Genomic DNA, 12,970 nt, shown 5'->3' on the forward strand with positions numbered 1-12,970 from the left:
AGCGTCTGTGCACGGACGGCAAAGTTGAACCAACGGTGTGAAAGTCAATACCCTGGCGAGGTGCCGTAGCTCAGGCACGCGAGGGAGGGGGGGGGGACAGTGAAAAAGGTCACCAGGAAATATGGGATCTTGAAAGACACAGCTTGTCGGAGATAAGAGCGTACTACAGCAGGAAGCCATATGGTGCCAGGCGGTTAATGTCACAGTTCACTCTTCTGACCCTGTGCCAATTCTGATCTCTCACAATTTAGACCAAACATCTCACTTTTGTCTTTTCTACCAATTGCTGTAAAGGTTACTTCTTCAGTTGTATACAAATCCTGCTTGTCTCCCACCACAAATAAATTCCTACATCTAATTTGTCTTTGTTTCGACCTGTAGCCAAAAATCTGACATGCAAAGGCTCGAGTGCACACCCCAAAGACACAGAAGAGCTCTTTGTACTCAGGCTTGTTCTGCTCCATGCCGTTTTTAATCTGGTGCAGAAGGGGAAGAGAGCTGCTCCTCTTATCTTAGATGACATGGAGGCTTTGCTCCCTCTCTCCGGCATTCTGTCATCTCCTTCTTTTGAAACCTAACCCTCTGTCATGCTTTCCCCTAGCGGTGGTTGTGGTGACAAAGTGATACGCTCCATGAGACTGACTGACATTTTTGTTTAGGTTGTTCTGTCTGAAGGCTGTTACATGATGAGTGAGGGTAAGGAAGGGCAGACTGAGAAAAAGGGGATTGCCTTCCTGGGCTGCATTTTTCATCAAGTCCGGTGCCCATAACTGTTGTCATTATGTTTAATTGTCTATCAGAGGCACAGCACTTTTAAGAGCTTTTTTAACTTTCAATCTTGGGAGAGAGGGTCAGGAGTGTTTATTCAGCTTTCACAGTCCTTTGAGATATCTCTGTGGGACCGCTTTCTACTTACCTTGTTATACAACCAGCCCAATGAGAAACTTTTTCGCAGTACTGGAGTTGGAGTGTTGTGTTTTCTAAGTCATGCAAATCAAAAGGTCTTATAATATCAAAAACATTTAATTAAATGCCTGTTTACCTCTGCTTATTTATTTTATTATTTACCTCCACCTTCAATTTGCATTGATATACTTGATTAAGAGCAGGCAGACACTTAAGTCAAAAAATGATTGCTTAAGGGAAAAATTAGCAAATAAGACCATAATGTAAGACTGATTAATGAAGTGGTAATGGAATGGTAATTGAGAAGATACTTGTCCAGAGAGGAAACGTAACTCTAATATCCATGAAATCTGTTAGCCTAATGAAAGCCGTGAACAGTCTGCTGTGTCGGTACAAGGTACTCTGAGGTGACAGAACACGTCACGGCTTTACAAACCTACAACTCTAAACTTTGAGAGTAGGCGTACTTGATCTGATGCGTGAAAGCACCGTGTCCCTATAACATCCTGCATTTCATCACAAACCCAAAGTCCAGCAACATGAAGAAAATAACTGTATCCAATCTATTTCTACGGCGGATCTGGGCCTTTGTGAAGGGACCCAAAGGGACCTGTTTTCCAGACGTCTACCACCATAACAAACTTTTAAACAGGCAAAGGCCCCTCCATAAGCCCGATAGCCTCAATTTGTTCTGCCAATTATTATCCTCAGCTCTGCCACAGTGATGGAAGGTGCTGTTCAATGGGTCTGAATGCCATCCTTTTCCGCGGCCCGCCCCGACAAAGGGGGGGGGGAGCCCCTGTCTTTTTTTTCTGGGGGTCCAGTCAAGCATTTGCAGACAGATTGGCTGGGGCGCTAACCAGTCAGGTCTTCAAAGAGACAAAGACCACGGGGAGGGCAGTTGGGAAGGAGGGGTGGCAGTGGTAAGAATAATGACCTGCCAAATGAGAAAGAAGACATATTGAAAGGGAGAGAGTGGGAGAGAGAAGAAACATATTGAACCGATGGAGAAGTACAACCTTTTGACCATCTGGCTCGGTGGGTGACAACGGCCTTCATCTGTATTTTTAGAGCCGGACAACAAACCAAATTACTCTGTCAGGAAGATTAAGGAGAGTCAAAGGGCTGTTGAGTGGAAGGGGGAAAAAAGAGCAAAGTCCTCCCCATTGGCGTTGGGAAACAAAAGTTTACTATTGTTACCGATATTTCCCTCACTTTATTCAGTCTATAAATATAGTACGTAAACAGCTTAGACGATGTAATGAAAAGATAAACAAAATAAGAACTCGAGCAGCAGCCTGGAACACTTTTTCTACGGTGTAATATATTCTCATTTCTGTTTGAACGTGGTTGAGTACACCCACAATACGATTTCACTTTCTCCCCACGAGGAGAAATCTGCAGGAGACTTGACTCTGAAAACCTCTTTTTGCTGCATTAATTCCATGATTGCTTAAATGAAACACTGCTATTTCTCGCTCCGCACTAAACAGGGATCAGATCTCCGTGACCATGACTAATCTTCCGCCGAGCTTTGTGTGTGTATCGGCGTGCGCCTAATTTTTCCGGATCTTTTTTGCCAATTTGAAAAACTAATTGCTTTGACTCTGACTTGGCCAGCAGCGGAATATAATGCAGTTTAAAGCTTCATCTTGTATGTCCATAAATCCCTCTACATGTCCAGCCGTGTACAACACCGACTCATTAAAATGCATTAGGGCAGCTCGGCCGCCGTCAGAGAGAAGGCGATTTCCCCTCCATCCACCCCACCGCACACACTCGTTTTCTACTTCGCTGGTCAGTGATCCAAGGACCCTCGATTTCCACACACACTCCAAGCCGTCACACACCCCCGAGTTTTCCACCCTCACTTTTTTTCCCTTGCAAATTCCCTAAGATGGAATGCCTTTACAGGAGAACTCCCCACCACCTCATGGCTTCTTATTCCTCCATCCCTTCGTTTGCCTGATTCCTCTCCCCATCGTTGATTTCCACCCCCCCCGTGCTGTAATTTAACCCCTTTCCCCGCTGTCAATTTACCCCCCTACGACTCTTGCTCTCCCCTCCTCTTCTTCTCCTTTCTCCACCTCCTTTCAGTCCTTCCCATGCTTGAAGTTGTAGCTGGATTATACTGGAGACGTGGGGGAGGCCGTCCACTGATTGTAAAGAGAGGGACAATTGGTCCTTCAGTCCGATTGGGTCTCCAGAAAGGCAACACCAGGGATGAGAGTTTGCAGACAGCAATGAGAGGCAGGAAGCAGTGGTGACAGTGTAGAGGCAGCAGAAGAAGAAATATACTTATATAGATAGTGAGTGGGAACTTTACAAAGAGGACACTGAGAGGGAGCAAGGACTCAAGGTGACTTTTGGGAAACAGATGAGCTTTCACAACTTTTACAAGGGACATTTAAGGAGCGCGCAGGGAAAAGAAAACGAGAAGAGAAGAAGAAAAACGAAGGACTGAGAAAAAGGACTAAAAAGGTAAGCCATTGAATTTATTGCCACAAAGAAAAATAATCATTGACTTTCAACCGGTGGGTTTTGAAAAACAGCCATTTAGAAATAATACTTCCAAGATGTAAACAGTGAGGATGATTTAAGGGTGTCTGGGGATTTGTCGGCGGTAACTGAGCGTTGAAGCTCTTAGTGGAGAAGGAGTGCTGCGATGAATAAGACACGAGGTTGGGAGCACTGTTTCATTAAAGCCCCGAATTGATAGTTTTTGTGTTAATTGAAAAACAATGTTTACAGGCACAAACATATCGCATGTCTGGCTGTCTGAAGTGGGTCACGGTGAATATTTAGAGAGCCTCTCCTCTGTTGGGAGGGGGTTTAGTGGCACATTAAAGAAAAAAAACTTTTGTGAAGCTCTGACTCAAAGCGTGGCTCCAATTCTCAGCACGACTGCACTGTCGCTACTTCAAACAAGTCATGCTGGAGCAGAGGAATGCCTACCTGCTTTTAACGGACCTCTGTTTGGCATTCAGACCTCATCCCTCAGCCTGATCCACGGTTCTAGTCTCTCAAGATGAGAACATTCATTTTTTTATTCCCCTCCTATAAAACCCATTAAGATATCGCCTGTCTTGTAAACTCCAGATTAGACACTAGATTGGCGTGTGCGCTTCTGGCCATTATCAGTGTCAGAAAGAAGAAGTGACGGATCCTCTGAAAAATTAGGGTTGGGTACAGTCCTGCATATTAACCACACCTTTCAGGATTCTGTGATGGTAACCATGGTTAAGAAACTCTTAATGGTAATCCAGGAAATGGTTTTATCGAGGAAGAGATTCTCCTGATGCAGCCATGTGGTGGATAAGTATCCCAAAAATCTTCGAGACAAAACCCCCTGAAATTCAAAAAGGAGATTATGGTGTTCGATATTAATTTGAAAGGATCCATCCGCAAGACACCGCTGTTTAATTGTGGCAGGGCGACACTGATTGCAAACTTTTCCACATGACGCTTATGCATGGTGACATCATTTCCATGCACCAGTGGCTGGGATGAATGCCAGTTTGTGTGATTTAATTTCTCCCTAAATGACAAGGCTCCTTTTTATGGCATTCACCGAGCGCTGAGTGAACTGAATGTGCAGAGAGGGAGGAGAGAAAGGATTAAAGGGGAACTAAATAAGAAAGTTTGAATCATACAAGAGCACACACAAAAAGAAGCCTGGATGAAATGCAGGGTTCAAATATCAGGGCTGAGTAAACTTCTGAAGAACACAAAAGGCAGATATAGAATGAAAGGAGGGAGGAGTAATTAAAAACACCTTACAGTAAACGAGCCGCCGGGAGGGAGGCGTTTGTCACGGCGCAGCGGTGGCGGCGAACACAGCTGCACGAGGCCCGGGGAGCCCCCCCCCCACAATTAGAGAGCACGACAGAAGCAGGTTCAAAGCCTGCCCCATGTCGGCGTCTCTGTCCTGAGGGGGGACAGCGTTGGAGGAATGAGGACGAATAGAGGGACACACACACACACACACACACACACACACACACACACACACACACACACACACACACACACACACACACACACACACACACACACACACACACACACACACACACACACACACACACACACACACACACACACACACACACACACACACACACACACACACACACACACACACACACACACACACACACACACACACACACACACACACACGTGTGATCTTGAGAGTTTGGCCAGGATACACCTCCCTGAGCCCGACAGAACCTTTGAAGGCTGCCATCGCTCCCCGAGAGCCGGCTGAGGAAACTGGGTCTCTGCTGCAGGCGCCCACAGAGTATAGACCTTTTGCTTTCGAAAACCTGGTCATTTTATTCTAGCTTTATATACACACGGAAAATATATCCGAGGGGATACTGCAGGGACGGCTTATTAAAAGTTTGTGCTGCGGCAGACTTTAATTACATATAAATAAGTAAATAAACATTTAGAAATGTAAAAAAACACGCTCGGGTGAGAAATGTGGCACGTCACGCTCAGCACTCGGGAAGTGAAATTAGATTCAGCAGCTGTATTTAGGATAACGCTTCTACATTTTGTAACAGCACCAGCTCGGCTTATTGTGCTCGGCTTATTGAGAGACACTTTCTCATGCCGGCGCTTAAAAAATACAAATCTATGCAGCTTCTGGTCTGGGTCAGAAATATACAGGGCCTTCTCGGTGGCTTCCAGCGTGCATAATCAATTGTGGTTAACAAATTGGCCGTGACGTTTTGCCCTGCCGGGGTGGGTGTAACCGTTTTCATGGGTCCACCCAGTCTTTAAAAAGGACCTTTTCCACAGTCTGGGAGGCCTCCTTTAAGAGCCGAGGTGAGTGGGGCACAGACATGGCCACTGTGAAATTAACACTTAATAATGCTCCACATAGCACCATCCCATAGTAATGTACCACACACTGTGTTGGCCCTCGGTAACCCCGCTCAGTGAATGGGACCTGTTTGGGGGTTTCGATAACATTAGCACTGGAACTAACGATTATATTCACCATTTCCCCTCATCAATAATTAATTTGGTCTATAAAATTATAGAAAGTGTAAGCATGCAGGGAGGTGTGTGGCACAGTGGATAGAGCCTTGGTGTTGGGATCAGGGGGTCACAGGTTCAAACCCCACAGCAGTCAGCATGTCATTGTGTCCCTGGGCAAGACACTTCACCCCAAATTGCTCCTGTGGGGATTGCCCACAGTATTGAGTATGTACGTCGCTTTGGATAATAGCGTCTAACAAGTAACATGTAATAATAAAAAAGCATGCCTGAAACTAAAGTTTACTTTCACCAGATAAAGCACTTTTAAAATGTATTAAATAAAGCTCCTCAGATGCATGGGCGTCTAATTATCTGAGCCAATACCACAAACAAATAGCAAAGATTTTTAATTACTTTTGAAATAGGAAAAAGTTTGACAAAGCCAACGTTTTTTTCCAACTTTTAACACATTTCAGTCCAGCATACATCCAAGAGTGGTAATAAGTAATCAAACAGTAATATGCTCATTATGTACAGGGGGGAGTTGTTGTGCATCAGTGGTGATGTGTCAGTCGTACTATAGCAGTTGTTCATTTTTATTTCCACATTTTCACCTCTCGCAGTTTGATGTAGTCTGTTGTCAGTTTGCAGTTTATTGGAGCAGCAGGTGGACTTGGAGTTAGACAATTCAACAATGTGCTCCATCATTTTACCACACCAGCTGCTCCCTCCGACAATCACTGTCTCTTCCACGGCCACTCAATGTCCCTCTTCCTCTCCAAAAAACACATTTCCTTTAAGGGTTTTTTCAAAACAAACATAAAAATCAAACGTTTATTTTTCTCTTTTGATCTAATCTTCTTTCACGCCAACAAATCCGAAGTGTAATACATTGGTCAAAATCCGTCTTTGATAGATTTGCAGCCCAGTGGGAAAATACTTTGGCCTTAAGCTGTGTCATATGATGTCTCCTCCACCTCATCCCTCCATCTTCCCATCCCCTGGTTCGCAGCTTGCTAACAAACACCAGCTGCTTTTTTTTTTTAAACAAGCGAAAGGCCATAAGAAAGATGTGTGAAGTGTTTTGCCAGAACAATTACGTAGCATGTCACCTCATTGGGGATGACAAAACGGAGCAAAATGCTCGGGTGCAAGCTGTGACCTTTGAGGGGAGGAGCTGAGAAGAGAGGCCGGGGATTTGTGAGCGAAGAACAGGGAGCTAATTTCACTTCATAATCGCAACCAGGCGGCTTGAATGGGCAGAAAAGAGGGGTGCAGCGGGGTCAAGTGTCACCCGGCGTCCTGCCAAGTAGCAGAAGAGGCCCAGGAACACACACACACACACACAGACACATGCATGCCTGCACACACACACTTGGCCCAGCCTCCCGCTGACAATGCAGCCCCACCCTCCACCCTTCCCTGCCTTTTGTGCCTTTTGCAACAATGATTAACTGAGTTTAGCGATTCAGAGAGTGTCCACAGCAGCACAATGCACTCTCTCTTACAAAACATAATGAAGTCAGCCCTGAGTCAAACAGTCTCTTTTTCTTCCCGAACTTTCCACCTCCCCCTGCTAACAGCCCCCTGGCTTTTCTTTTCCTTTATCCCCTCTTTCTCTGCCTTTTTCACCATAAATCCGCCTATTCCCCCGCCCCCCCCCCCCCCCCCCCCGAGCTCGTTAACGCTGGAAAGGCAGGCAGATGCGTCCGTCCTCCTAGTACATGAAAACAAGCTGGAAATAGGCAGCGTAGGTGCACTGCATAACGAAAGGTATTGATTAGCTTCAATCGATGCGTCACCTTTCCTGAACTAAATGTATGGAATATAAGTCCCGTCCGTCTTAAAGACTCATATGATGTTTGTATTAAAAAGAGAAATCTGACATTCAGGCAATGCCATAGGGGCTTTCAGAAACCTGAGATGGAGAGACAAAAAAAACGCACACAGTACACTTGTAATGAGGTGTGCAGGGCTGAAGGGAACTTGTAGAACATGGTGTGAGTAAAGCTGCGCAGGGGTGTTAACAGAAACACTACAATCTGAGAACATCACACCCCCAGGCCTTTTACAGGAGGTGTGAAGGAGCTCGCAAACTCATGACAGGAAGAGTAGGAAGGAAGGCATAGACTGTGGTTTCACTTCTTCTTTTTGTTTCTCAATGTGAAATGCCTGATTGTCCCAAGCTGGAGGGGAAAGAGGGGCTGAGGTTGGGGGTTGCAAAGTGTGCAATCATTTTCCTGCAGTCTCCAAAAAGTACTTTTAGTTATTTTTCTATTTCAAAGTTTGTCAAACGTTTCTGGAAATGTAGCAACAGGAAATGGTATGCACGTTCATTACAACTAACTTTTCGTAAATATTCGTACTCAGAGCGAGTTAATATTTAACACTGTCTGTGTTTACTGTTGCGCTAACTTCTTAACCGTGTGGAAACGACTTCCCTTGCTGTCTCCGAAGTTCAAAAACACTTAATTAACCCACAGTATTTCATTTAGTTGAGCTGTTTTGCGTTTAGGGTTCAAGATACCCAACTATTGTTCCAATGGTAAAAGTTTGAGCATGTAACTTCCTGTAAAACCTAAAATTACACCCAAAGCCTCACTGGAAACGTTACTGTTGCATACACCCTTGACATCACCAGTTCTCCTTAGAATTGATTTACTACCTGATGCGGGAAGGCTTGTTATAGCGAGTGGCAGCATGACATCGATGTTTTGTTGGGTACGTGTTATCCCCACTTCTTCATCTCTCATATTATCTCCTGGCATCACATTCAGCTGTGATAAGGCTCATTGTAACTCAACAAAAACGCAGTGCTAATCTGGAAGCAGGAGAAAGGACAATGAAAATGTGTCATCCGCAGGTATCCAACAGTGCAACACAGACTGGGGCTCAGTTTACGACAAAAGAATGACGTTGTCCAAAAGGAAATAAATCCGAGACTGATCTGTTCTTGTCTTTTCTCTTCCAGGAAAGCAACAGTAGCCGGAAAGACCCAGCAGGCAACTGCACTCGTGAAGAAAAAGGAAAAGCTTTTTTGAAATACTACTCTGCGCCTAACAATGGGAGAGCGATTTCATCTTCCAGAAGTTGCCAGCACCTTGCTCCCTGTGGCCCTCTGCATTTTGACCCTTCTGCCCCACAGCATTCTGGGTAGACCTGCAGAGGAGGAAAACGCAGGCAGCTCAGCACTGCTGCAGAGGGTGAAGAGAGGCTGGGTGTGGAACCAGTTTTTTGTGCTGGAGGAGTACACCGGACTGGAACCACTTTATATTGGAAAGGTCAGTGTTGCCTACATGCTGAACTGTAAGAACATGCGCCATAAACACACACATAAAAGGTGACCCGGCGCACCAGATGGTTTGTAACACAGGACAATAAGAGAAGCAGTCATTGAGAACTGTCTGTAAAGGGCAGGCACTTTAAAAAATGACTTGGCAGGTGGTTGAATAACCCATCCGACAATCAAACTCTGGCGGAAGGGGGAAGGTATTTCCTAGGAGAGAAGCCCTCAGTGCCATGCTTTGCCCTGCTTAAATGAAGAGACACTTGTTCTAATATGCTTTTGCAGTTTATGCTAACATCTTTGGGGGCCGCCATTGTTTTTGACAAGCAGCCACCTCTTTTGTTCATGTTACACTACAGTAAGCACGCCCAAAGATTCCAGTAACTCCTTACAAAACGCTAAAATGTCCGAATACAAACCAGTAACTTGACCTGACTAGAGGGTTGATCATTCATCTGAAAGTCCATCTGCAGTGCAAGGTGAACTTAAAAGGTATAACCTGGAGAAATGTAAAGCGTAGAGGGTTTTTCGCTTGGTAGAGGAGAATCTTTTCTGTCCACTTGGTGTACAGGGTGCTTTGGTGTAGGTGTTTCAAAGAGATTCAACCAGTACGTTTCAAACAGGGCAAACTAACAGATCTATAGGAGAGCTCAGCAGCCTGGAGGTCATCTGCTGCTCGGTGGAGTGCATGAATGCAAAACAGAACATCATGGGTAGGCAGAGGCAAAAAAAAAAATCTCAATTTAATCCCTGGCTGCACTGCGTCCATACGAAGACAGCCTCTCCTCTGTCCACTTTGAACCACAGCCAAACAGCAGTGATTGAGTTAATTGAGTCGAACCGAGGCTTCACTCAGATCCCCCCCCCCCCCCCCTTCCTCGCCTGCAATCCACTGACATGCTCTGAAAGGAGCAGACAAGAAATACTCACAAAGGAGCACTTTGATCACTCAGTCGCTAAAGTGAACTGAACATTTGATCAATAGTTGTAAGGTTGGTCATCATCAGTAGTGAGACAACAATCTCACAACACAAGTTGCCATGAAATCACAAAAAATGTCAGTGTAACCCCTTCGAAAAAGTCTCTGTTCACTTGCATGGTGTCAGAGCATTGCTTTTAACATCTCTCAGTGCTTATATATGGAGGCGTTAGTAGTTATCTATTCCTAAATCTTTGAAAATACCTTGCCCTGATCTTCCAATTGTTTGAAGTAGTTCTGTGTTCCTCATCGACATTTAAAACCCTGCACCACACATCTTCAAAAAGTTTCCCTTTGGAAATGAAGCAACCCTCCCTAATTAGTGTTCTGGAATAACTTCCTTTCCACCGCTCGGGAATACCGCCTAAAAACATGGATTCCAAAAAGTCAAGTGCTCCAACCAGATAGCAGAATAACAAGTCCTGAGAGATTTCTGCACGCACTGTAGCATAAAGGACTGTATCTGCTTACAGTCTCCATAGCATAATCATTTTCACCTTACCTCTTCTTCTTTCCCCATTTACAGTTTCTTCACCATTTCTCTTTAAAGCCGCCCACCCTAATTTTTCCAAACGGAATGAAATAAGTGACACTGAGAGGCCGGGCTGTTTACCAGAGAGCCACTCGGGGCAGAAAGGCATTATAGAATATGACAAAGCAGGAGAAACATGTGCCGGAGAGGTTTTTTCTCAGCCTACCTTACACTCCACTGTTGAGGAGCTTAGTATTCAGAGCTGTGGGGATGTCGGAGGTTTGGGCTTTGGGCCGGAGCAGGTAATTGATAGCCTGAGTGTCAAACTCTTTTCATAGGTTTGGAGTAAAGAGGAAGGATCAGTGCAGAGAAGGCAGATGAGGCGGAGGAAAGGCAGCGGCCCGAGATAAATCACCCCGAGACACGGGGCTGAAACTTACAATGGGGTGTTGATTAAAAAATGTATCCTGGGCCGAGCTAGGATGCGCCGCATTTTGAAGGAGTCAGCGCAGGTGGGCACGTTGTCCGAAGAGATAGGGGGAATTGTATAGTCTGGCTGCTCGGGGAATGATAGGTATTGTGAAGATTGCTGAGGCTATCACCACAATGACAACAATGAGTCGTGTGTAGCTGCAAACTTGTTGCAGTCTCACAACACTTGTGTTTCCACTCAACTCAACTTGTTATTTTTTGGTTTTCTATCGGGAAAAGTTGCAGAAAAGCAAGTTTTGAAAAGTCTGTTAATTTGAGCAGACCTGTACTATGCATTAGGGGCCGAAACGAGGGCCAGATCTTAAAAAAAAAAAAAAAAGAGTATTTTAAGAGTCAGTGGGGGGGTTTATGTTGTTTGCGTTGCCTGTTGATTGTAAAGCAGACAGACGTCAATGGGGGCATTTAATCTGCGAGCGTGGTGGCTGTGAGTACTCATCATGCAGGCACACTTTAAGTAGAAAGTAAGGAGTGATTGCACATCAACAGGCAGCCATTTGCACTTACAGGCCACAAAAGGCTGCTGATTGCCCTGCAGGGCCCATGGCAACAAGCAGGCTGTAAACTGTGATTACATTAAAGCTAAGGTACACATATAACCACATACTACCATTGGGGGTCTGAAGCTAATTTAACCACTGGTTAAATTAGGAATGATGGTTAAGTAATGTACTTCTGCGCATCAAGACTGAATAGAAAACAAATTGTAAACATGAATTGATATGGAATTGATCCTTATTAAATGCATATGGGCTGCTACATAGAAAGTATAAGCCCCATGATACACTCTGTTTTGTTCTTTGTTTTGTCTCTCTACTAATAATGAATTGTTGGTAATTGAAGGTTTAAAACAGTCTTCATATTCCCATTGTATTATATACATATTTATACATACTCCCCCAACGGCAGTACATTTTCCAGTTACAGTAATTGATCGATTTAGTCTGTAGAGTATCAGAAAATAGTTTTTTTTTTAAATGCACATCTGCCAGGGCCCAAAATTCTTTTCTTGAATTCTTTTCTTTGTCTCACTTATCCCCGAATCCCTAAAATACAATATTTACAATCCTCAGATCAGAAAAGTAGCATTCTCACATTGAGGCCTGTTTCGCAACCAAACACATGTTCAGTTGGATCTGGATCATATGACTTTGAAAGACAAGAACTTTCCACTAGTTGTCTTTTATGTTTCGGATCACTGTGTTGCTGCATTGTTCTATAATTAGGGGACGCGTCCTAATTAAATGTCCTCAAACAAATTTTGTAATACTTTCGTACTGCGCCATATGTATTCATTTGTGTCAACTTGTGGTGACACATATACTTTGTAGATATAGTCATGATATTCAAGACTAATAACCCTGTCCCTTAGAATATGCCTTGTGGAGTAAAACATTTTTGTCCCACTCTCAGCTCCACTCAGATATGGATAAAGGCGACGGCTCCATTAAGTACATCCTGTCGGGCGAGGGCGCGGGCACCACCTTCACCATCGACGACAGCACGGGGGACATCCACGCGCTCCAGAGGCTGGACCGGGAGGTGAAGTCCCAGTACCTCCTCCGCGCCCAGGCTCGCAACCGCCTGACGGACAGACCTCTGGAGCCCGAGTCCCAGTTCATCGTAAAGATCCAGGACATCAACGACAACGAGCCCAGGTTTCTGGACGGGCCCTACCAGGCGACTGTGCCCGAGATGTCCAATATAGGTAAGCAGCGGGGAGGCAGATGGATGGAGACGGAAACAAAACTGCTGCCCATGCACGCCTGCTTTTAGTTTTTAAAAGGAGTAACTGCAACGAGGAACAAAACAACGCTGCCTCTCCATCTGCTTCATTCACTATTCA

At 44.9% G+C, this 12,970-nt stretch overlaps 1 protein-coding gene and 1 long non-coding RNA gene across 4 annotated transcripts in view; one reads left to right on the forward strand and one right to left on the reverse strand.

The window, feature by feature from the left end:
• Positions 1-12,970, reverse strand: part of LOC307026130 — a 162,651-nt gene that overhangs the window by 142,515 nt on the left and 7,166 nt on the right. The gene's annotated exons all lie outside the window — the stretch shown is intronic.
• LOC307026124 (cadherin-20-like) overlaps positions 1-12,970 on the forward strand; it is a 56,326-nt gene that overhangs the window by 29,554 nt on the left and 13,802 nt on the right. Inside the window, exons 1-3 of one of the 3 annotated variants that reach the window (XM_079661274.1) lie at positions 3,199-3,387; positions 8,870-9,179; positions 12,538-12,832. In XM_079661274.1, coding sequence (XP_079517400.1) covers positions 8,961-9,179; positions 12,538-12,832 — 514 coding nt within the window. In that variant the 5' untranslated portion in view covers positions 3,199-3,387; positions 8,870-8,960. Of the gene's footprint in view, positions 1-3,198; positions 3,388-8,202; positions 9,180-12,537; positions 12,833-12,970 lie in introns of those variants that run through there. The other 2 variants (XM_079661272.1, XM_079661273.1) reach the window with 2 other exon arrangements.

Source organism: Notothenia rossii, assembly GCF_949606895.1.
Source record: "Notothenia rossii genome assembly, chromosome: 12".
In the NCBI taxonomy this organism is placed as follows: domain Eukaryota; kingdom Metazoa; phylum Chordata; class Actinopteri; order Perciformes; family Nototheniidae; genus Notothenia; species Notothenia rossii.